The sequence below is a fragment of the Coturnix japonica genome, chromosome 2 (assembly GCF_054131305.1).
Source record: "Coturnix japonica strain WE chromosome 2, WE-NBRP24, whole genome shotgun sequence".
In the NCBI taxonomy this organism is placed as follows: domain Eukaryota; kingdom Metazoa; phylum Chordata; class Aves; order Galliformes; family Phasianidae; genus Coturnix; species Coturnix japonica.
The window spans coordinates 62,057,736-62,084,413 of NC_140664.1; the positions used below are offsets into that span (position 1 = coordinate 62,057,736).

Here is a 26,678-nt window from a genome sequence, read left to right on the forward strand (position 1 = left end):
TTTTTCAGCTCGTATAAGAACTGCAGGACAGTCTGTATTTGTTCTTTAAATACTAATTATACTGACTTCATGGTATGTTTAAAAACATTTCTGAAGGGAAAATTAAAATCTCACATTGCAGAAATTTCAAACCCAACAAAAAGTTTTAAAAACAAGATAATAATTTCCAGTTATAATATATATATTTTTCCATTTTAAGATAAAACTGTGCTATGAAACATCCATTCTCCTTAGAGAAGAATTAGAGTACTTCAAGCCCTCCTCTTTGGTACACCACTTATGACAATTTTTATTAAGTCAAAGTATGACAATCTTTGGAAATCCATTTGCAAGAACTAACCTGCCACCCAGAATATCAAAAGTAGCTTTTTATACAAGTATTTCTGTTTACAACTGCTATATAGTGAAAGGCACAGTCCATATCTCCTAACTTGGGTTACTAAGACTTTCCAGCATAGCTTACTGACCTTGCTTTTCTTTATAGCCTACAGATCGAAATGAGGTTTTAGAGTGATTCAGACTTTGATGTATAATTTTAAAGATGTCTAAGTTAGAACAGATGAATGCCATTCAATAAATTATATCTCAGAAGATATACAGATACATATTAAGAAGAGTCTATCCGTAATTATAGGCTGGAGGAAGAAACTTACTGACTGAAAATTACAAGATTCATAAAACATATAAGTACATCTGGAAAGCTAAAAACTCCTTAAAAGTTACCCTGTATTAAGTAGATGGAAGTATGCCAGGCTATTCTTCCCTTAAAATATGTAATAGTAAAATTACAATATCCCTCCAGTTACCAGAAATATGCTATAGTTTTATATTGGTCTCCAAATCAAAAATTAAAAAAAATAGAAAGTACTAAGTCTCTCATTAAGAGGATGCTTGCAATGATTTTCAATCCTTTCATGTAACATTAACTCTACACTAATCCCTAAAATTGGGATAATTTTCATTTGTGCAGCTACAATCTTTTTATGAGATGAAAATGACAGATTTCTGAGAGGAAAGAAAAGAGTGCTGAAATGAAGCCAGTTAAAGGTCTGGCGCACAAGTCTTATGAGGAATGACTGAGGGAGCTGGGATTGTTTATTCTGGAGCAGAGGAAGCTCAAGGGAGACCTCACTGCACCTCCTGAAAGGTACCTGAAGAGGTACAAGGTACCTCTTCTCCCAGGTAGCTAGTGAGAGGACTAGAGGTGATAGCCTTAAGTTTTGCCGTTCAGGATTGAGATTAGGAAAAAATTAACATTAGAAAGAGTGGCTATGCATTGGAACAGGCTGTTCAGGGAAGTGGTGGAGTCACTGTCCCTGGAGGTGTTCAAGAAACATTTAGATGTTGTACTGAAGGACATAGGTTAGTGAGAAATACTGGTGATACGTGAACGGTTAGACTGGATGATCTTGGAGATCTTTTCCAACCATGGTGATTCCATGAAACCATTTCTGGAGGTTTTCAAGAATCACATAGATGTAGCACTGAAAGAGGCAGTTTAGCAGGCATGGTGTTGATGGGTTGGCAGTTGGATTCAGCCATGTCCAACCTGTTGGCAGCATTCAGCCTGGAGCAGCTAGTAATTGGCCCTGCCCCACACCAAAATGGTGGTGGCTCTGCTCTGCCACGTGGCTCTGCCCAGCTCTGGGCGTGCACCCATTACTCAGCAATAACCAAAAGATCAGCCCAAAACATTTGCACTTTATTCAGTGCAGCCCAGACAAGTCAAAAGGTTGGAGAGCCATGGACTTTATAATCTTAGAGGTGTTTTCCAGCATTAAAGATTGTGTGACAACTAATGGGTAAATAGATATAAACCTTAGGCATACTGTAGAAACAAATTTATCACTTGCATCTCTTCCCATGGAATTTTCTGCTTACGCTAATCAAATAATGTTTGGACAACTCAACACTGCTCATAAATGTATGCTCAAGCTGATAAGGGTGAATGTGTACTCACAGAAAACGGAAAGAGAAGACTATCATGTGCAGTCTGCTGTGGAGATTCCCATGCTCACCCTTCTCACCTATTGAGAGGTAAGTCCATATTCCAGCAAAGCCCTGCAGCATACCCTAATCTTTAAAGGTATGAAGAACATCACCTGCATGGGGGAAGCAATGCTTCTTGTTGCTAAAGATCTTACACTATTTCTAGAAAGGTAAAAAACTGAAAGTAATGTAATGTAAGTAATGTAATGTAAGTAATGTAACATAGGAAGACTCAAGTAAACAGAACAGTCCCTTGTTAGCAAGACAATTTCTCAACTGAAGAAGCAGAACCCTGCTAAAACAGTGATTAATTCTTTACCTTGGAATACATCCAAAGACTACTGAGTCTTGCCACAAACTTCAATAGATTTTTGGATTAGTCCCTAATTAGTATTTACACTTGGTCTGCCTGTGCTCATGATGAAGGTCTGTTTAGCACTACCAATAACAGCATGTTTAGCAACAATGTCAGAACTACATCCATATACACAGAATGCACAGAATAAAAAAGTTTCTGTATTAAGAAACTAGAGGGAATAAATTTGCATCCTATTTTATAATCTAGCTCTTTTCTCAATTGGTACAGAGTGAAATGGGCTGTTTTATCAGATTTTGCTAGGAACAAGCAAATATGTGAGGTGACCCTGATACACTTGAATTCTTTCCACTGATGCTGTTATGTACCCCAGGTATATAGCTGCAACATGGGGAAAGCACCTGAAGGAGAACTGCCTCCAAGATTGGAAGGAGCGTGCAGTAAAAACACAGAAGTAGCATAGGTGTTTCAGAGGCCAAACACTACCTCATGTTACTAAGCACAAATATTAACATATGTGAGCTATTACTCAAAAGAGAAACATGGTGAAAGAACAGCCTGTATCTGTGCAGCTGCAGAACTACTTTATTTTATTTTATTTTATTTTATTTTATTTTATTTTATTTTATTTTATTTTATTTTATTTTATTTTATTTTATTTTATTTTTTCATTCTGTCCTCTAGCAGTGAATAGCCTGGCCAAACTCTAAACTGGAATTGGTTTACATTATCCTTGAACCTCTACTTGCAATGCACTATCTACTTACATGTATACACACCTGTGTAAAATCACTAAGCTCAACAGGTATTTTCCATTTCATCTTGCAGGTAAATGAAGGGCTTCAAAACCAGAGAATATTGCTTTTCTGAAACGCTTAAATATACAAGTATACTAAAAAGATATTCTTTAAGACAAATGCAGACATACTGACATAACATTATTCAAGAATAAAACCCTTTCATGTAGAAGCCCTGCATAAGCAGAGAACAAAAAAAGCAGTCATATTGAATGCTAGCTGTAGTAAGTCAAACATATTTTATGTTGAGAAGGCTTGTTACCAACATTATAAAGCAAAATGCTTGACATGGTAGATCCTGGATTCTCAAGACCATTCAGTTTTTACCTTGACTGTGATTCTGTTCAGGCTAATATGAATTCTCTAAAGGGTAATATGAGAGTTGAGGTAAGGGAATGAATCACTACACCTTGGTTTTCTAATCTTTCCTGTTTAAATGTCAAAACCCTCATCAAGGTGCTTGGAAAAACAGCCTTGTATATGTATATATTAAATTTTAAAGAAAGATTTAACTCATACCTTTGTATGCAGCGGTAGAATAATTATTTCTTTGTTCCTTCTTTAAAAGGGGATTTTCAAAGCTCTCTATTAATGTTCTACTTTTTCATCTGTGGTACATCTTTCCCCTTTGAAGAAAAGATATCGTCACCTATCAAAAAAAATCCAGTTTTGAACTGTTTTCTTAACCCTTAAACAATAATCCATTGGAAAGTCAGACAGTACCAAAACATAGGAAAATGAACCAAACACTTTTCCAAAACTTGTACTTCATGATGATCTGTATTTTGTAACTCTGGTTTAGGAAGCCATTGTGAACAAAATAACAACCTTTTAACAACGGAGGCCTAAATGTTCCCTGACCAAAAGACAGTTCACAACAGAGTCTGCAGCTGCTCATAGTTTGTCTGCACTCCGCAGGCAATTAGCTTCCCCTTCAGTGTAACACAGATGCTTGTAACTATCACATTTCTTCAAGCATTCTCCATGGAACTAGTACAGAGAACCTTGCCTGCAAAGCTAAAACTCAGCAATGCTGTAATCATGCTTAATCCTCTATCATTATGAAGAATGCTAATCAATTTACCTTATATTTGGGATCAGTGAAAGAGTTCAGTGATTATCCATTGCTGTTAGCACAAAGCTGAGTACAGCACGTCACACTATAACTGCAAAGTTTTTGCAATCCTGCCTAAATACATTTCTCCTTCATTTCTTACTTTAATTCATAGCTTCCTGACAGATCCTAGGACAGTGTATATAAAGGGATTCCTGAAACTACCTTAGTCTATTTCTATACCATGTTAAGACCTAGGCCGTAACGCAGGGCCTTAATACATTTACTAGTTATTTCATGTGTACTAGATACTCCACAATCCGACAATATTAGCATTTCAAAAACAGTGCCTGTCCCTGCAGCTGTGTTTGTACTTCCTTGAGCCTGGAAATGCCAGAAGCAGCAGAAGCTCAGGGTGCCCTCAAGATAACGGCATTAAAACCAAACTGTGTTTGCTTTGCCTGCAGGTTCCAATAGCTCAAAGCAGCCTCAGCGGCCTCTTAATTTTGCCCCCGCACAGACCTTGACTATCCAGTAACAGCCACCAAACAGCACCAAGTCAGAGGCAGAGCAAGGAAAAAGGGCACTGTGCCCTGCCATCATGGAGTCAACTCCCTACTGAGGGCAGTCATGCAGAGAAGACAGTTATCCATCTCTGCTCCCTCATGCTGCTCTCCTTCATCTTGTGGAAAATTAAAAAAAAAAATAAAAATTCTTAAATCCAGACTTGAATGAAGTTTTTATTTTTAAAAGGCTCAGAGGCTGTGTATTATTCAACAAAACCTCAGCTTCTCCATTTCAGAGCAGGCTGCAATCAGGTCTCACAGCCCACTGCTTAGGGCGTCTTCTACCAGTCTTTTAGGGAAACAGCAGGTCTCAATTGCCCTGACCAGCCTCACCTGGAGCACATCTCCCCACACAGGGCCATTAGTCCTTGTTCCTGCAATGCTGCAACTCTGTCCCAAGACTACCTGTGAGCCAACATCTCAGCATGGCCTCTTACATTCCTCCTCACAACTGCCTTGCATGATGGCCTGGGCTATGCCAGCCTTGGTCCTGCCTTGCTCCCTCTCACTCAGGGAAGAATCCCTTGCTGTGTAAAGGTGCTTCTCAATTTCCATCTCAGCTGATGTAAACAAATATCTTTGTGGAATTATTATATTTCCAAAAGCATTACATACTCATTGGATTTCCACACAGCCTGATACAGAGTTTCCTGTATCAGACAGAAATGTCTGTCCTTTTCCAGGAACTCCGTTTCCACCTGTTTTCTTCCATTATCAGGTTTCTTTCTTCTGACTGAATTTGAGTTGGCAGTCACACATCCTCAGTTTGGTGGTCTCTTAGGCAACTTTCGGTTACAAAAATGCATATATTCTCATTCAGTGTAAACACCGACTCGTATTGTTCCTGTTGTGGTTTTCCTTGCTCACTTCAATTTATCATGGTTTTGATATCTTGTGCAATCAGCTGTCTAGTACACTTAGCGCCTATGGTTATTGTTAGGCGCAGTTCATCTCTTACTATGCCTTTTTGTATACACATTCATAAAGATTATACATATGAATAAACTTGCTCGTGATCAACAAATTGTAGGGTAAATGTTACAGACAAAACCCAGAGCCTAAAATTTTACAGCATAAGAAGTAAGAAGACGTCACTGTGCAGGCTTGAAAAAGTGGAATTGTTAGGAGAAAAGATAAAAATATATATTTCTGTGGCTCATTACCCACTCTGTTACATGATACTACTGCAATTACATGTCCCACATTCTCCACCCTTGAACTAAAGAATCAAATAATGAGTCACCATACCTAATATTTGCTATCTCTAATGCCAGCAGTACCATTTCCTGAGCTCAGAGGTACAGACCGGGGACTAGAGAATTAAGAGATTTAGAACTATAAATACATGCCTTAATACCAAAGTGAGTTTGCATACAGAACCCATTCTTAACAATTTATCTCATGTTCATTTGAGAAAACAAAAAATCTTGTATTATTTTGGCAAAATTTCATCAATCACATAACGTTGTGTTGTTTTGTATTTCCTCTGCTGCCTGGAGGAGAGACCTTTGCTGCATGAAAACATGAACCAAGGGCCAAAAATATATAATTTATCTTCCTCGCATTACTCAGTGTCATGTGCAATATGGCTGCAGAAACAGCATATATTCAAGGTAACATTTACTAAGTAGAAGCTTACCCAAAGCAGAAGGGTATTGACTGCAAAAGCAGTATATTTTACAAGAGCAACTTCAAAAGGATCATTAAATTCCATCACGAGAAGACTATCAAGTGCAACAATGCCACTGCTAACAGAAAAATTTGGGGACTCAGTTTCAAGGACTGCTTTATAGGCATGTTCTCAGTTTTTTAGGGATTATCTGAAATATAGTTGCCAGTTTGCTACTGCACAGCTCTAATATCAATTTGCCTTCAAGGCAGAAGCATGGAACTTAAGCAATTAATATCAAAGCTGATAGCAGCTAAAAGGGGTTTTTGTTTGTTTGTTTGTTTTTAATTTTGAAAAAGAACAAAAGATGATGGAGCTCAAGCCCTGTTTGTATACCTGCATCTAAGTGATCACATTAGCTCAGACCTCTATTAACTGCACCACTATCACACATGTGCTTTGCTGATCCGTGTTAGGACAAGTCCATGAGCTTGTACTCTGAACAGATTAAGAGAAAGAATGCAATATGGAGGTGTTTCTATTACCATCAGTCCTAATTTTTCCACATCTTTAAGTCCTATGACAAGCAGTTTACTATATATATAACTGTAATAAAGCTCTTAAAAAATAGCTGAAAATTTCAGCCTTAGCAAAGCACAGTTTTTCTCTATCTTCTGTACCCCACTTCTACTCTACGTTTCCTTTTTCTTCTAATTTTGTTTTTTTTCACTCCCCCCTATTGACAATTACTCCTTTCCCTTTGTACATCATCACCTTGGTACTCGTAAGCGGTTTGTAGTAGCCACCCATTCCCCTTTTTCCTTCAATACGATGGTATGCTCTTATGAAATCATACATTAGATTATGGTTGCAATTGTAAATAATGCCAAAGAAAAGCTAAATAAGTCTCAGAAAATTACCTACTCCTATCAAAGATAAAGTCAGTGTAGTATAGGAATTAAAGTGGCTTCAAGCTGCTGAAAGTAGCAATTATATCTGTTCAAATGATAATCCAATGTTGTCTCTCTTTAGTAACCCAAAGCTTTTACTTTGCAGTAAAGTAACTGTGTTAGGCACTTAAAGTGGAAAAGCACTTGGCTCTGCAATGCTTCCATTTTACAACACTGTAAATAACTAATTGAGGCTGTGGAGAATTAAGAGCCATCTATGACAAATATGGGGCTTCATATGTCTACCTTATACAAATATCAGTGCCAATTTATATAAAATAAATTCCATGTCAGTCACTGCTCTAGTAAAACTACTGGTGAGGTTGATAGGTTTTGCCTTTTGGAAATCCTGATGGCAAGATCTCCATGAAATTATTCGCTGAAATTGAAATTCTGCTTTAAACCTTTTCTGCTGAAACCACTAAACCTACTGTTCACGTGAAAGAGAGAAAGAAAAAGTCCACATGTTTCTTCCAGCTTGGTGTTTTAAAATTTCCTCTTCTCTTTAAAAAAGTATGGAAATCTCCCCAGAGAACTTTAAAATCAAATAAGTTTTCTGAAATTTGGCCTGGAATATTTTTTTTTCTTTTCTTTCTGAAGACAAACCCATTACATATCAGATACAGTATTCATAAAGGCTTAAATAGCATGATATTCATAAACAGGAAAAAGAAATGGGCTTAACTTCGAGCAAGAAAGATTAATTTTGCTGTAAGGAAAACTCTCTAACAGTACAAGTTAAAATACAGATAATTAAAGACAGAATAGAAAGGATAAAGATACTATGGGATCAGTATTGCTGGAATTTCAAGAACTGCTTAGACAAATACTTGTCAGATGTGACTTAGCTAAGCTGAGTCCATCTACATGCCGATGTCTATATAGTTACTTTCACACTTTTTTTTCTGTGAATCTTCAGAAGATCTAGCTGTTTGGAGTTGCCAAGAGAACATGTGCCAACTACATTTTCCAAAGGCTTGGAATATATTAAAACTTGAGTGGATTGTCTCAGGATACCTGAAAAGATATAGCAGATACGATGCTATTACTCCTTATCGAATCAGTATTTTCTCTTTTAAATACAATACATCTTTAAAATGGATGAAACTATGCCATATCTCCCTAAACTTTGCATAAACATCTGAAGTATTTTGGCTGAAACTGTCTCAAAAAATATTGAAAATGAGGAAGGCAACTATGTGGGAATGCTAACAGCAGCAGTGGAAAAGGTCTTCCGACAGAAAATACTAAACTACTTTAATTATAGAAGGTGCTACAAGCCTTGCCAATACTTGTGCTCCCTTGTGCACCCACAAAATGGGGAGGCAATAAGAAAAATGTCTTCATGGAATCCCTTAAGCTTCCTGTGTCTCTATTTAGAAGGGGTTATGGAAAAAAAATGGAGCAGGAAGCTTCTGCAAATTTCCAAGTAATCTCCTAAGTCTGCCCAAACATTGCTATTTAAATATTTTTTCCCTAGTCTGCCTAAATTTTAAGATGTTTCCCGTTAATTTAACTGTCATTCTGTGTTTCACTTCTCTCTTTCTTTGCTGTGTTTTTTTTTCAGCCTTTGACTGGGAGTTGAAGCGTTCAAATGACAAGTATAACATAAGGCATAGAAAGAGGGAATTTAGCTGACATTAATTCCGACAAATTTCATTTGTTTTCTTTTTCACTAATCCAGGTATACTAACAGAATAAAGCTCTGGAAACGTAGATCTTTGTCAGGTTTTGCAGCAAACTACACTGAAGACCATGGGGTTAAAAAAAAAAGAGAGCGTAATAGATTAAACCTTTTGTTCTGTTCAGTGGTAGCTCAGAAGTATACTCATCTGAAAACTGTAATTAACTTGACTGATTGAGAGAGCAGTCTTTATTTTGGTCTGGTTGTCTTCTCAGGCACTGACTACTGTAGTTTGACTTCCCTCCCTCTTTCATGTTTTACTTACTACCAGCAAACATGCAGGTGATGGTAGGTAAAACAGAATCTGACACTTCCAACTTTTTTTTTTTTTTTTCTTTTTTTTCTTTTCCAATTCATCTGATCAGAATGGATGTTAATGAACACCTATGTGTGGCTAAATAAGGTTTAGTCTGTCTTCTCTTCATGCAGTCTGATTTCTGCCTATCCCTTTTCTATTTCCATCTGAAAACTGGTAATTCCATTCCATCTATTTGGGCCTAATTCCCATTTACACTCTGGTGTTTTTCTACCATTCTGGAAATATAAAAAAGCTTTGAAGTACACATAAATAAATGACTTTTACACCCACTTTACAGCTGTTATGTGCTGCCAGATGGCATAAAGAGGTCTTAGGATAAAGTAGAATCAGGCTATCTCCAGGGGCTAAGCTTCTCAAAGAAGAAAAATAACCAAACACAAGCATTAAAGAATGAAACAATAATTGCTATTTTAAATAAGATTTTTCTTTTCAAGTGCCAATTCCAGTCTTGGTTACTTTAGAATTAAGGGAAATTACATGAGAATTCTTACTGTTTGCTTTGCAGGACTGATTAGAAAAAAAAGAGACCAGTTTGAACCCAGTATAATTAATATCAGTCAGGGCATAAAGCATACCGGGCCCCATTTCAATGTCCTTTCTTTTGCTTTCTGTGCTTTCTTGCTGGTTTGCTTAGGAATTTCGTCATACAGTTCCTAATTAATCAAGTGGTGTAGAATACACTAGGAAATTTGCTCAGGTAGGGGCTTCTGAATCTGATGGAACAAGCTTCTTAGCTGCTGTTGATCATATTTACCTGAATGTAACTCTATTTAGCTCCACAGCTACTTGTGATTCACACTGATAAGCATCAGATCAAAAACAGATCCCAAGAACACATCTTGAACTTACTCACTTTTAACATCTGTTTGAGGTTTAGTGTGCTTGTATTTCCTCAGGAAAATGTGAGGTTATTTTGCAGTTGTTGCTTTGTTGTTTGGGTTTTTGTTTTGTTTTGTTTTTAATAGTAGTAGCTAAGATTCACCTACGTACCTTAATAAATGCCTATTGTAACAGAAAGGAATGACACTGTGGTAACAATAAGGTTAAAAAAAATCCAACACACTGGTCAGATTAAAAGCACAGATCTCTGTGCAGTTCTTAGTTCAATAAAATGCTGTGGTGCTTTGTGGTCAGAAGGAAATATCCCTTCAGCAGCATGTGTTTCTACAGTGTCCTTCATGAAAGAGTCAAAGGGTACTTTACAATTCAATCCAATGTTGGATATAACCTTTTAAATAAATAAACTGTGGTTTAAGGATTTAGAAATCACTAGATCAAAGAATGTAATCTTTGAGATCTAATAACTACGGTGATGGGCCTGACATAAGGACATGAGTAGAACAGAACAAAGGCTTGCTGAATATCCACAGTGCCTCTTGGGTTAAATTCATCACAGGTTCAACCTAATTCCCTAGTTAGGGGGCAACCTTCAATTTCTCCTTTTGCTAAGAGTGCAGCAGGAATTTTAAAATAAACTGAAACCAACACACGTAGGGGAAGAAACTCCAGACTCCAGACCCACTTTTGGCTGACAAACCCAGGCGTTACTTTCAGAATGCAGGCCAATGAGTCCGTTGCTTAACCCTGGAGATGTCAGATGCAGCCTCCAGGTTTTCACCTACCCACACACCCTCCTACACAGACTTCTGCTCTCCTGGAACTGGAGAACCAGCTTATTTTTTTGGTGATGCATGTCTAAATTCCACTGAGGTCAGGTGAGATCCAAGTCTTCAGCTTCACATTGACTAAAACAGAATGCGTTGCTGATGTGAGTTTTCCTGTTGACTCTGTTGATGTGCTCTGATGGATATGATTAAATGATTTCACTGTGACCCTTCAAATAAGCAACATCGCTAATACAAACAAACACAAAAATAGCTGTGTTCAGAGCAATTTCACATGCTGCTTTGCAGTATTCCAGATTTTCCTCCATCAGGCTTTGCTCTTATAGGTTTTAATATTCATTTATTTTTGTGAGAAGCAGGAATAGGCGATGAGTGCTGCATCCTAACTTTGGGAAAAATCTTATCTTTCTATCTTTCTGACCATGGGCATTGTAACACACACTGTACTGCTTCTGCAAACCATTTCTCTGATCTGGCTGCAAGACTAAACTTCTTTAATACTGAATTCAGTACTGCAATACTAAGGGTACAAGAATGAAGCCAGAGCATCCAACTTTTAGGAGCTGTTTTGTTTTTTTTCTCTTAGTAAACAAAATTTTTTCAACTCCAAGACCACAGTTTGCCCCATAATGATAAATCACGAGGAATGACACTAAGCAAAACAAGCTTGACGTCTTCCATTTTATTCTTCCACATTATAAACCACTTATGCATTTCCTACTTCAACATTTCCTCCAAAACACTGAGAGTTTCTTGTTTGCAGATGTTATTTCTACTTTGTGTAGCCCACTTAAAGAATGCAAAGCATATCTGGTACACATAAAGGGATGGACACAGTCTAGGGAAGACTTATGGCCTGACTTCCTGAAATAGCAGTTTGTTTCCTACAGCAGCATAATTCTCTTTTATTCAAAGTTATTTTTATTCACTTGAAACTTAACAGTTTTCACAGGATGCTTTTCAATTTTTCCTTCATTAACAGTGTCTGAGCTGGAAAAAAAATATCAAACAAAAAATTTTCCTTTGGGAGCTTTGGGGTCTAATCCTTCCTTCAAGGGAAACTGAAAGCATTAAGGCCTGACTGGAACAAAGTGCAAACATGGTGTGAAGTCCTGGACTCTGGAAGCATTCAGTGCTTGGCAGTACCTCATGCCATTACCAACAGTATCTCAGGAGGGTCTGCCTTTAAACAGTGTCAGAGCTATTTGCATGTTTAACCCTTTTTTAGTTTCAAAGCTAGATTCAGTAAAAATGAAGCACATTTCTTGGTTTTTATAGAAATAAAAAATAAAAACATCACAGCTTTTAATAATTTCTTTTATAATACGAAGACAAAGAAGACGATGCTAGTTTGCTGTTGATGGGAAACAACGTGATTTTAAGTCATATGCTTGAGATCAGGATATAAGATCTTCTAATTTATTTATTTGTTTGAAAACGTATATAGAAATGGGATAAAGACAATGCCTTTTAAAAATCTGACATTTTATTCCATAATATTCATCCTTACTGCACAGGAAATATGAGTGAAACTCAAGTAAAACTTATGTTAGATTTTTACAAGTTGGCAGAAAAGTAAGCAGAAAAGTAGTCCGAGACGTTGACAGCTTAGCGTAAAGGACAACGCTGTGATGCAGCACTGTCTCCTACAGCCTGTCTAATGGCAGCTGTTCTGCAATATGTTTAACATGAATTTCACTATTTTCTGTTGCAACTTCTGTTTCCATAGAAGGGTCATAAAACACTTTTGTCTTTTACTGTTGCCCCTGCAATGTTTTATTTTGGGATGCACAGTTATACTGCTGGATTGCATCTTCCAAATATGCACAGAACCTGAGAGCCTTGAAAATGCTAGAAACTTGTAAAGTAAAAAATTACTTGATGGGATCAATTCCTTTAGGTGACACAAAGATACATTCTAACTTTTTTTTTTTTTTCCTCTTTGTACTAGTGCCCACAGGTTCATAGTCCCATTCTGCAAAAGATTAGTAATGGAAATAGGTTGTATTTAGCCTGTAGTTTAGGTTACAGTAACTGGAAATACTATGGGATCCAAAACTACTCTTACAGGTAAGATTTTGCAGCAATGCTGATCACACTTTAATATATATATATATATATATATATATATAATTATAGATATATATTTAACGGTAATGTGGTACATGAAAACCAAAAGCACCTGTTCAGAACAAGAGTGAGTATCCTGTCCTGTAAATCTTCACTGGTATGAGCAAAAAGCACAGGACAGCTGTGCAGCTACACCTGAGAGTATGATCAAGGTTTAGGGTATCCTGGAAACATCTTTTCTCAACTTTAAGGATATGCACAGGAGTTAATGATCCCAATGGCTGTTAACATGTGTGAGTAAAAGGAAGACCATGCATGAAAATTTACCAGATCTAGTTTTGCTGCAATAAAGTGTGGGAAGTACAAACTGTACTACTCCTTGATAATAGTAGTAGGTTTTATTTATTTTAAAAACTACAACATCTATCTTAAACAACTTAAGGAAAGATTATTTATGTCACTGAAAATGTAAGTTTGGCTTGGAATAAAGCTTTTTAGGTATCCCCTCCCACCTTCTGCTTTCAGCTGGTTCCCACTACCACTTTTAGAAGTGGCTGGGAATTTAGAACATTCTCTTGATCTTCAAAATTTTCTTTTGATCTAACAGTTAGACAAAGCTCTCCTGTGGAACAGCACTACCAGTCAACAGAGAATCAGTAGCAAATATCAACAGCTAATCTTTCTCTTTTGAAGAAATAGTCCTACATATCAGAGAGGTTTCAAAGCCAGCGATAAAACAAAAACCTCGAAGCTATAGTCCATTTACCTGTAGCCCTGACATCCCTGAAATGTAAAAATGTTCCAGGGCCTTGAATTACTGTCTTTAATCCTAATTGTCAGTTCTAATTACAAAAGAGTTTGCATCGCATTTATTTAGCTGGCATTTAAACCAGGATTTGTTGTATTTATTAGCAATGACAGTTACTCAATAAGCAAGATGGACCAGATCCTGGGATGTGTTATTGACATGAGAAGTCCCACTGAGCTCCGTGCTGCATTGTGCACCTTGCGGCAGCAGACATTGATGACATACCTAACACTGCCAAAGCTGTAGACATCTTGTGTGCACTTAAGAGAGCAGCTCTTAAGTACAAGCTTAAGTCCTATTAATGAGATATCATTTCAAGTATATACTCAGAGTGGACTGGTCTTCATGCCATTCTTCAACCTTAGGGTAAGAAGCATTGCAAGAAGATGGCACTGAGAGATGTAAATCACAGGAACAAGACTGTTTTGCCATGTTCTCATCTAATGCTGAAAATGCTGTGTACAATTTGTTTTCAATTGTCCTTTTATTTTCTTCCATTTGAGCTGCAGCTCAGATCAGAGAAGAAAAATAAAAGTCTTGTTAGAGCTACAGGTCAGTGGAAGATAAGAGGCTCAGCACAGTCACTTCTCTGTACCATACATACAAAAGTGGCCCAGACTGGTATTTAGTTTATCAGTCTACAATCTAGAAAACACAGCAGAGGTACTTGAATGTAAATGCATTGCCAAAAGATAAAAATCTACATCACTAGACGAGCGTTGCTTGCCCAGCAATTTAAAGGTCATCTGGCATACATTATTTTCCTCTTACAATTAGAATAATAGTGAACATACACAGAGCATAAACCACAGCTTTTTAAAGATTTGACCTCTTAATTGGCCTGACCCATAAACTAACACATGAGGCAGCAGAGGAGCACAGAATGGAAAAAAGTGAAGAAATTCAATAAGGGAAAATGACTAAAGATGTTTTTAGAAGCCTGACTTAAATTAATACCTGATTACAGTGTGAAAACAAGGAAAATCTTTTTAAGCATGAATGAAAATGATAAAAATCCATCTTTTCTGTTGTAAAAAGAAAAGTCAACAGAGAAATGCATTCTTTTGCTGGAATCCAGTCCTAGGACCAAAGAATTTACATATATTAAGTTAACGAGATCCAAACTCCTCTATAACAAATATTTATACTGTAAAATATTACCGCTGCATTCCTGCACATCCTTACAATAATAATTCTTAAGGACACAGTATGCTGGAGAGCGTATAAAACAGCACGTTTCTGTGGAGATGGAATGCTTCATTATCAGAGTACTAGCTTGTTCATAAATATTAAAAAAAGAAAATACATATTTTTGAAGTTTTTCAAACACAATTCTTATTGTTTATACTGTCTCTCTGCTACTGGAACCAGCAGTCAGCATGTACCTGTCCATAAGCCTCTCTCTCACTTCCTTGAGGTGCAGAAAACAGCCACTGGTGTGTGTAAAGGACAGGCTTGTCCATGCCGGGCACTGAGTGAGTCAGCAGGGGGCACGTACTCTGACCTTACTTATGCAAGTAGTCATGTTACAGGATTTGTCCCAAACTGTGGACAAAAAGGCTTTAAATCTTTCCTGAATTGTAAAGTGGGTCCTAAAACTACATGTTAGATGGTTCTTTTCTGTTTGTCTAAGTTATACAAACTCTTGTAGATTAGAGATGGGAATCTTCCAGGGGAGAAGGATCTTCTCTGTTACTACAAGAGGAATGACTTAAAGACACCTCAAGACAAAATTGTGCTGTAGAGTTGATTTTCACCTGGCACCTGCCTGTGGTAGAAATTAAGCTCCTGGATATGCAATGATCTGCGTACAAAGCAATACTGACAACAGAAGAAACTTCTGAAAGCAGCCCATGAATCAAATGGCTTCTCCAAAACACATTCTGTTTCATCATCAGAAATCATGAGGGGAAAAAATATAAAAATAAGGGAGCCCCAAGCCCAAAGATCTAAAGAAGAGAGCAAAATATTACCCACCAAAATTGGGCCTTGGAGCTGAACTCTCTCTGAGTAAAGAGCATGTGCTTACCCTTGCATAAATAGTTTTTAATATGAGACGAAATGGACCACCGTCCATTTAAAAATATTTGAGTAGCTTGGATAGCGTGTTGGAAGAAAAGTCGAGCACTGTAACAATAATTGCAAGTGCCTGCTTATTTGCAGAGCACTACGTAATTTACAGAGAGATCTTATTTAACCCCCTCTTCTCTCTCTCCTCTTAAAATAAAATAAAATAAAAAAATAAATAAAATAAAAAAACAACCACTATGTTTGCAAGAACCAGTGAACACAGAAATGTGCAGCCAGCCCAGGCCCTCAGGCCGGTGGATCAAGATGGCAGGCTGGCCTTGGGTCCCCTGGGGCCAGCAGAGCCAGAAGGGTGATTGGACACGGTGACCTGTCTGCATGAGATGAGACAAAAACAGGAGGGCTGTAATGCTGATGAACTAACCTGTCACTCACAAGCTCAGGTCTGAGGAAGGAAAAAAAAAAAAAAAAGAAAAGAAAAGAAAAAAAAAAGAAAAATGTGCAGCACAGATTTATTAGAAAATATACAAGGGAGAAAATATACAGCACAGATGGAATAATTAGATAATATATTTAATTACCTTTTAATTACCTTTTGATTCAGATGGGCTCAGGACATATACAGAATGTGGCACAAAATCCAACTAATTGCTTATATAAAAACAAAAGACATTTAGAGAAATAATGGGTATTGTCGTTCAGCATGCAAGGGAAGGATGCTACAGACTATTACAGACTGAAACCAGGGTTTTATTCCAAGCACTCCAGTTATGAATCAAAATCACAATGAGCAATGGGCTTCTAGATCTTGACACACAAGGCAAGGAGGTTGCTCTTCAGAGTACTTGGCTGTTTAATTGCTTGCTAGGGGGAGGAAAAGTCCAGAGGGAAGGCACAGGCACAGTTCTGCACTTTGGAGCCAGCACTGCCAGGTGCCAGGTAGTGGAGGGCTGTGGCACTGTGCCAGCCATTGCTAACACCAGTGGGAGCCACTGTGGACACTGGAGACAGATGAAATCATGGATCAAAAAAATAAATAAATAAAAATAAAAAATAAAAAAATTAAAAAATAAAAAAATAAAAAAAAAAGAGTGGAAAATGCCTTTAATGATGAACTTGTAATCCACGTTGAGAAAGCCCTTAAATCAGCATGCTCCTGCAATTACTTTCTGTGTCTTACACAGACAAGCGTTTGAGCTACAAATAACTGCTAGTGGTTCTGATGTCTACTGGAGCATAGATACACATGTATAGCTTGGATTTTTAATTAGGCAAGCTCACACTCCATTAGAAGCAAATGAGATGGAATTTAAAGCTACATCTGCAAGATTAGCCAGAACAAAATTTAGTTCTCACTCAAATCTGGAGAAAAATACGACTCTGAAATAAGAAGAGCAAATGATAAACATTTATTTAAAGTCTGATTTCTGAGGTTTGAAAGTTAACAAGGACTTTAAACTTTTTTCTGAAACAATAATGTCAGGAAATGAATATATCTTCTAGCAGTATAAACATCCTAAATGCACAGATCTTTATTACTTACCAGTATTAAGTAATACTGAGTCTTACAGAAATCTCTTACAGTACTGAGAGATTTCATGGCCTGAGGTTTATTTTTCAATGGTTCTTTACTATTATCAGTTGAATACCAGAGTACATTAAGAAACTGCATTTCTAGTTTCAGTAATGAATTTTAATTATGCTGTTACTTCGTTTTTCCCAAGTTTTAAATAACACTTTGATTTTATAAGTGCAGAAGACAAATTATTTTGTCAAAAAAAAAAAATCATTAAATTTTTGTTTAATCTTCACAAACAGCTAATACTGACCAAGCACTGCACAAGTAATCAATAACATACTTAAAAATTATGTGTTTTTATGAACTCTTTTGGATGTATCTAATTACACACGAAACATGCAAATATGCACCTACGGGGGTCTAAAAATTATTTGCCACACCTAACACATTAAGTTGCACAATAATAATATGCATGAATTCTGACTTTTGAACAAAAAGTTACTAAAACCTAAAAGAAAAATACATTTAGGTATTTTAAGTGTATTCTCTTGTTATCAATTTTTAAGAGATAAAATACAGTAAGACAGTAATCATTTATAAACATTTATCCAGGCATTCACTGAACTTTTTAAACTGGTGAAATATGAAATGTTGCACACAGGAAAAAAAAAAACAAAGCCAAAAAACATGCTCACACCCTTTCAGCCTCAAAAGCACTCTCCTAGAGCAAGCCAGCTTTAAATACAAAATAGCTAACACATACGTTCTTACATGCCAAAGAGAAAGTTACATTAAAGGGATTTTACAAGCTTTAAGAATTTTCAGGGTTTCAGGGTACATTTTCTGTCACCTATACTTGCCCCAAAACCTTGCTATTGTACTTGCTGTAGAAACATCAAATATTTTTCTTTAAGACTGAACAAGTTTACACAAAAAAGTAATTAACGAATTCTAAAATACATATTTTCATGCAATGCAATACTAGCAAACATGCTCTGCTTTTTAGGTACAAGCCAGCCTAATAGAAAGCTGTAAATGTTTGGGGGATTTTTAATAAAAAATGTATTTTCTATTTTTAAAATATTTAAAGCAATAGAAGTCTGTGGTAAACATGGTATTACATATTTGACATTTTCCGCCTAGAAATGCATTACTGTGTACGATGGTATTAATAAACCATGTGCTTTGAGGGACTTCTGTGCTTTGCCATAATTTAGTTGAAAACAGTGCACAGGATGCGTATTTTTCCACCATTATATCAATGTATAGGAAACAAATACTATGTCATCACTTCAGCAGCATGCGTACACTACACTGGAAACATATGCAAAAAAAAAAAAAAACGCACAAACTTTCGAGAGTTTGAAAAATACCTTATGCCAGAGACTGATTTACAAAGCAGTGGCTAATGAGAAAGTGTTGAGCACTTAAGATTTTGTCAGAAAAAAAAGAAAACAGACACCCTGTTCCGACTCCAGCTGCATTCATAGGAAAACAGCCCTCCGTGTAAACAGGAGAAAATAATTTAATTTCTGTCCCCACTCCAGGTTATTATTTGAATCAAACGAAAAGACAATGATTCCCCTCTCTTCTGGCTAAGCTCAAAACATCACAGTTAAACACACACATAAAAACTACAGACTTATCAGAAATCACAAAACAGAAAGAGAAGGACTCACTGACCCATTTGGAAGACAAAGACGACAAAATGGAAAAGCTCTAAAAATCAGCTTGTGAGGCCTTTGAGAGATATTCTTCTGGCATTTCATCACAGCAGCCCCAGACCAGTTCCCTTCCCTGGATACAGGGAGGGAGAACTAAATAGAACTGTTTATTAAAGCTGTTGTGCTGGATTGCATTAGGAAGCACGAGCAGACCACCTGGACCTTTCAGATTGTGGCAGTGTTTAATTTGCAGACTGCCCCTCTGCAGCAGCAAAGACTACTACATTTACCAAGCTCAATCACACATTATCTGGGTTAGGAGAAAAGAAGAAAAAATATATATAATGTAGAAATAAAGAGAAAAAAAAAATCCACAGCCTGTAGTATAGGAATACAGTCAATATAGGAATAATGAACAGCATCAGGAATAGAAAGCAACTCCCCAGAAAACATAACACTTTCACTGTTTAGTTCTTCTACTTCAGCACATGTAAACAAAATACAAAGGTAAATTAATAAATAGATTGATTTGGCAAAGCTCAGACTAAAGTACAATCCGGGTTTATTAGAAGAAAAGCATGGTATTTCAGGTTTAACTCGTGATTCTCTGGCCAGATTATTGTGGTTCTTATGCCTTTCTCACTTTCAGTACCACACTCACTGAAGATACAGCTGAAGATACAGATAGAAAGATGGTACTGTAAATATGAATTATGTGAATCATATGGTTAGACCCTTGTGAAAAAAAAAAAAATAAAAGGGGAGTTGAGAAATGGCTGACTCCATACCTGACCAATTACAGCTTGCATGGTCCCTGTGTCCTGCTGAGCTGAAAGATCGCAATCCATCATATGTAGTCTTTGAAAAGGAGAATGGGGGTTTCTGGCATGCATCTGTCAATCAACTTCTGCACTCACAACCATCACCAAAAGCAAGGGAAAAAAAGTCAAGCTGCTCCACCAAATAGGATGAAACAGTCATGTGACCTTCAGCACACTCACACACATACATACTTCCATATAACGTATGAATTTTCTGCAGATATGAAATGACATTGACAAATACCCAATACCAAGTAAATAAAGTGAGACAAACAGCTACTCACCAAAGACAAAACACTTGCTGTAATCTTCAGCCTAAAGATTTAATAATCCTAAAAGGTATTTTAAGCTGTGGCTTTTCTTTTGAGCCTAAACTTTTCAGATAAGGTGATATAATTTTATATATGCAGACAGTGGTCAGGACTTTAACCCCTTGTGTCCTCCTCTCACAGCCTCTGCTTTTTATTTCCCCCTCTATATTTCTATATTACAGCTGTTTCAGCCCCTGATTCTATTGTATTTTTTTTCTTCAAGTTTCTTTTGTGTCAAAGTGCCTTGCACTGTTTTTTTTCATACATACACAAATTAGGAGAACTTAGTAGAATAAAATTACCAACAGGAGAGGAAGAAGCGGGGGCTGTGGATCCTGTGTCAGTGCTCACAGCCCCAAATGTGCCCCCTCTGCTTTACTACAACAAATGTTTTCTTTATTGGAAATATATATTTAAGTATTAGCTTATGCGAGATGTGATGAGCACTCAAAATATAAAATATTCAGACTATGTAAATCCTACTTACAGAATCCTTTCCATTTTGAAGGTTAGCAGAGTTTTGGTTCATTCACTGCTCCACTGAACTGACATAAAATGTTGTTACTTATGATGGCAAACATTACCATTTTTTTCTAATGGAAGCAGTTTGTTTCATATATCTTCCCCTCTGAGTTAAGATTTGCAAGAATTTCCAAGACTATTTTTTCTTCTTGTCAAAATACATCAGCCACTTGTCTCCAAAAACGGAGTGTCGTGAACAACACACCACGGCATTGATTGCTGATATGTTATTGGCCAGTGATTGCTGAAGGGTGACATTAATGTAACCCGGTAGCACTTTAACCCTTCGAAGATCAATGCAGTCCTCTGGCAGTAGGTTAGAATAACAGCTCATATCATTCTTGCTGCATCACATCTTCATGTAAAATATCAGTGCATCTTTCTGCCCTCCTAAAATTGCATTTTTGATATTAGTGCAAAAAAGTTGATTTTCAAAGACTGTCAGAAGTAAAAATGCACAAAAAAAAAAAAGCAGCCTCATTTCTGGGCATGATATAATGCACTTCTTCCTTTTTAAGTAAGATTCTGACAATATTTTAAATCTCTTTTTGAACGGTATTGATAAAATTGATCTTACCATGTGATAGATTAAGAAATGTGAGAAAATCAGTATCCAAATTGTAGGCACAGCATTTGCCAGTCTAATAGTTCTTGCAGTGTAATTTTAAGATCCAACATCCAGCACTGCATAGAAAGTAATGGAACATATATGTTGTACATATGCGCGGGTGTGTGCACACAGGTAAAGGAGGGACAATTTATTCTGAGGGGAGCAAGGTGGGTGGAGTATATAAATCTCATTTTCCATTCTTCTAGTGTTTTGATTTTTTTGTTTGTTTTTGTTTTTAGCTGTTAAGAAAAAAGTTGAGAAGTTTTGGTAAGAATTTCAAAAATCAGAAAGTCTTGCTTAGATGCACAGGGAGCCAGAAGTGCTCCTGTGCCAAGATATTTTAGGCTTAAAAGCTTTTAAAACCAAGCACTGTTTAAAGCGAGATGCAATATTAGCACTGAAACTCTGCCTCTGGGTGGAGGAAGGAGTACTTGAAATGGTGTTTCCAACATCTGCTCTGCATTTCACTTATAAACATAATTAAAATGCACCATTTGTGCTGAAATCTTATCTGCTTCTTGCTCATGTAAGTAAATACTCAGAATGAATATCTTGGGCCTCCTTTTGGTCTGCTGAGGGTTTGGTGTTTTTCATCCCTCAGGACAATTCTGTGGAAAAACCAGGCAGTCTTGTGAAGGCCACAATCAATATCTATGACATCATATACCAGTCCAAATACAGTTGGTAAATGGGAGAGTGAGTAGAGGAGATTTCCTTGGGTGTCTTAAGAATAACAGACACACTGAAGGAAGATACTCCACAGGAATCAGAAAGGACTAAAAGATGTTTATTTTATAGCTGCTTTCCAAAGAGGATCCCTTTTGAAATGGATATGCACAAACATCGTTCAAATTTCCGTCTCTTCCCTGAGCAACCCAACCTCACAATTATTTATGTGGATTTTTTATTAGCAAAGACGCTAATGCAAACAGATGCTGCAGCATCCAAATAAGCACAATGCTGCATATGAAAACATATGCACACTCTCAGGCCTGCTGCACTTTGTCCACCAACAAACAGGGCAGCTTCTTATTCCCACTCACACACCTGAAGGAGCTCCTTCCACCCCGATGAACCTGTGCTGCAACTCCTTTTACCCCTACTAACCTGCTCTCCCAGGAAATGCCAATCAAAAACCCACTACACAAGGGCCTCTGCATGAGTCACTGGCATATCTCATCTTTTGGGTGTTCCACTTCCACACATCAAAAAGGTGGGGAAATGAGGTGGCTGCATTGGAGAGCAGAGCACAGAGAGAAGTTCAGCAGGCTGCACTCTTACATCTCCAATTTGAGATAGGATGTCAAATATTGGATCCCCACCCCTAGCAGAGTTATTCTTGTCTCCTTTGAAACTCTATTGGTGGATCTCCTTCAGAATACCTAAGAGGAAGACAGTTGTGATGCTAGAGCATATTGACCCTCTTATGTGCCACACCAGCACTGGCACAATGAAAGGGGCAATGAAAGGTTTACACACAGTCTCAATTATGACTTAATTTGTGAAAATACAAGTTCAAGAGAGCCCAAATCCTATACTTTGAGTCTTACACTGATTCTCTAAAATCCAGGATAAGTGGTGGCCCCTGGTGACACTGACTTCTTGCTCTCTTTCAGACTCTTTATTTTTTTCTAAGGTCACACATTTGCAGTATGCATCTCCTGTCTAATGGAAACAATGAAAATATTAAAGTAGTACTTTTGGATAGAATAATGTGATTAAATTTAGCTTTTAGGTACAAAGCTGAGAACTTGGGAAAACCATATTATCGTACATAACAATGTCTATTCATCCTTCCAGGAGAATATACATTTCCTGGGTGAGAATAGCAAGATTTAAAATTATGCAGCAATGCAAAGTCCAATTATTTCCTAGTTGAAATGTGTTAAAACACATTTATTGTATTCTGTTCCTTATTTATGATTGCTTATGTTCTTTGCTTCAAAAACTGCAATACTTACGGTCAGCAGAACACAGGATTTTACTACATTTTTCTGCAGTTGCTCAAATGCCATACCAGAACTTATAGTTGCATTAGTAAGTCGAGCAACATCCTCCTGCTTCTTACAGCCTTGGTACGCTAGGGGGACTATTTTTCCTCTTTTCTGAAGTGACGGATGAACAACACTGTCAGAGCAAGCTGTAGTACCTTGCAGCATAGGCCCTTTACTCACTGGCGCTGAACAGGTTAAACATGCAAGGCTCAGGCTTGCACTCTTTGAAGATAAACAAGCCTAATTCTAAGCTGTCAATGGCTTTTCCTCCCTCTCTCTCTCTCTCGATCCATCTCTGCCAACCAAGAACAGTATTGCATTTTGCATCTTGATTTTCATGGATATGTGAATGGGTTGTTTTTGGTTTCTTTTTCCATTCAAGCAAAAATTCTGTTCTCATTTATGCTAATTCCAAAAGAATTGTTGCGTATTAAGTGGCATTAATGGAATACAGGCTCTCTCTGTAAGTCCATTCTGGTCAATCACTTTCACTTTTTGCAGGGAATTTTGTTTATTAAAAAACAAAAACAAACAGACAAACAAAAGTTCTCGTTTTAGTTTCAGCTCCTCCTGATTTTATGAGTGTGCAATTTTGGGGCACCTTCAGCTTCCCTGGAGTTCCATTTTTCCTAAAACTGGACTACTAGGACGTTCCCACTCACTTCAGCGACTGCACTTCCTTTCCCTCATGAGCACTTGACTATACCATGAAATGGAAATTTGGAGAAAGAAGATAATTCTGTGCCTGAGTTGCTGCAACAGGGCCCAAGCATAATCTCCATTTTATACATTTCTGTGCTGCCAGTGGGGAGGCTTTCTTTCCCACAGCATGACTGTGCACTGTTAAAAAAAAAAAAAAAATCTGCAATTTTTTTCCCCCACTCTGTTTTAGAGAGAGAATGTTTGCTGTCGTTTTTTCAGAAGTGTTTTTAGGAAGCTGAGGAGAAATTCTCCCCATTCCCTGCTACATCTAATAAGTCTGGTTGGAAGCTGGTTTTTGTGTCGCATGGAGGGCAATCATTCATTGTTCCTGACTAAAGAAGGATTTATATCAGGTGGAAGGCACTTCCTATAGTGGTTCATCCTGTCCCTGTAGCAAAGAGACTGTGTCTTCCTCCTCCAGTTGTAAAATGATGGGGTGTGATTACAACAGTGATGCTAGAATCTATTTAGTCAAATGACAAGCTAATGTCTGGCCTCTCTGAGATGAAACAGTGTTGTGATGGGAAAACTTGCCAGGAGGAGATAGATTAGCAAGAAAGTGTAATGTGCTGGGTATGGTTTAAGAATGTACTTCCCACGTGTGTCACTAGCTACAGCATTATAATAAAGCTACATTCCTCACATCTCATGGTTTCTTCTGCAGTGTCTGAGACAACAGGCTTTTAAAACTATCTCCTTACTGGATATGAAAAGAGGCAATAGCAGAGATTTACGCTGTGTTAAAAGTGGACAATATTTGGCTGACCAACATCATTGAAGTAAGGCAACCAAGAAATATGAATGAGTGAAAAAATGATTCTTACAGTGCATGAATGGTCCTTTTCTAAATTTTTGCAAAATCATTGGCAAGGTTTAGAATATGACATTGAGAAAGACAGTGAAATATTAAAAATAAGGCATATTTTCCTGTTCCTTGAATAATAAGGATGTATTACTCAGTCACAGCATTAACAGTATAACTCTCCAGAGCAGTTATGTTCTTTCCACACCGATGGGGAAAAAACAGGTAGTTTCACAGTGTCTTATCACTGGTATATTTACTTCAATTTATTCAGACTGTAAGTGATTTATCTTTCATAGCCACTCCTCCCAATTTAACATGAAACAATTGAAAGACAGCATCATCAATGGTCCCAAAAAATGCCTGCATGTCGATGTGGCAGAAGGGGTGGGTAGTGCCACTGAAAGTACACTTTTCCTGCAAACTACATATCTGTTAGATTCCCAACTGCTAAAAAAACGTCTTAAGTAAAATAATGTACCTGTATACCTGTGCTTCTCTTGCTCCAAGAACTATAGATAGTGTTTGAATATTTCATGTGTCAAACAAAGGTATGCTATATACTGTCTGGCATTACATTAGGACATCTTGCAGTGAGAAATGTTTGATCTGCTGGTAGTCAGTTCACATCGTGTGGTTACACACTTTATATCCTGCTGTGCACTGCACAGGATCGAGTGAGAACGTGATAGCTCTGAGCTACTGAAATGGCTAATTTGTTTCATCTATCAGTAAGCTGTGTTATTTACTTATGCATGTGGCAAAGTCACTAAGCCATGAAAATTATGATGGAAGCTATTAATAGCAAAATTTGTATTTAAGTTTGTCTAACATTTTCTTGCTTTAAGACACTCACAACTCTTTGCTGGACGTTATTGCTCAGATCCCTGTTGAGGATCAGTTTCTGCCTGTCATTACAGAAAACCAGAGTTTACAAAGTGAGGCAGAATAGGTTCATGAAAGCCCCTAATGGATTGCTAAATACTTTAAAACCCTTGGGCTTACTAATTGCCTGAGCTGTAAACTGTTAAAGCATGAGAGTGTACAAGGAGCAGCAACGACCAGCTACTCATTAAAGACAGGTGAACTAGAAGGTTTTGACGACACAGACCATTTTCCTAATGGATGCAACTGTTCTGTATGGTCTGAGCCAGGCGAGCAGAGTTAAGGGCTGGTAACCTGCTCCATTTGCAGCCCCTGACTCAGATAGGGACTGAGCCAGATTCAGGGCCTGGATATGGATTCTGGCCATGAGGAGCAGAGGAGGTAGCCAGAAGCAGGCCTGGAGACAAAGCTATGATGAAATTCCCAGGCCCACCTTGAGACAGGCCTGGAGACCTAGGTCTGAGAGGTCTGTCCAGAACAACTGCCTACACAGGAGGCTTTGGGCCCATCTAGGAGACAGGGTTGGAGACAGGCATATAGCTCAGCAAGCATAGCTCAGGAAGAGGCTGGAGGCCCTGGGCTGAGCTGGCTAGCCTGGAGCCTTAGTAGGAGAGAGTAAGGATGAGTAGTATTCTGGGTGAGACTGCTCCTCACCAATAACGCCTTTGGAAGCTTGACAGAAGAATCCTTGCGCTGCTCATATACTGTCCTATAGGCATTTTTTGGTGTCTACTTTGGAGGCAGACTATTGAGCTGGATGGACCTTTGGTCTGACAGAGTATTGTTGTTTTCATGCTCTTTTGTTTTATTACATTTTTTCCAAGACAAACAGACCAGACATTTCTAAAAACGAGTAAAAGAAAAAAAAATCCAAGAGGGAATGAGCAAGTATTACTCACATCAGAAAAGATTTGCAACCATTTATTTCAGAAGCACTTCATGCTTTAGACCAAGGGCTTGATCTTTGAGCCTCAACAGTGTCAGAGATTTGTTTTTTGCCATCCTGTGCAAACTGAGCTAAGCTAGATTAACA

General features: G+C 37.6%; 1 protein-coding gene across 4 annotated transcripts in view; it reads right to left on the bottom strand.

Annotated features, from left to right (window-relative positions):
- POU6F2 (POU class 6 homeobox 2) overlaps positions 1-19,981 on the bottom strand; it is a 298,117-nt gene extending 278,136 nt beyond the window's left edge. The window contains exon 1 of one of the 4 annotated variants that reach the window (XM_015855018.3): positions 19,787-19,981. In XM_015855018.3, coding sequence (XP_015710504.2) covers positions 19,787-19,891 — 105 coding nt within the window. In that variant the 5' untranslated portion in view covers positions 19,892-19,981. Of the gene's footprint in view, positions 1-19,017; positions 19,236-19,786 lie in introns of those variants that run through there. The other 3 variants (XM_032442548.2, XM_015855019.3, XM_085537645.1) reach the window with 3 other exon arrangements.
- Positions 19,982-26,678: the final 6,697 nt, after the last annotated feature.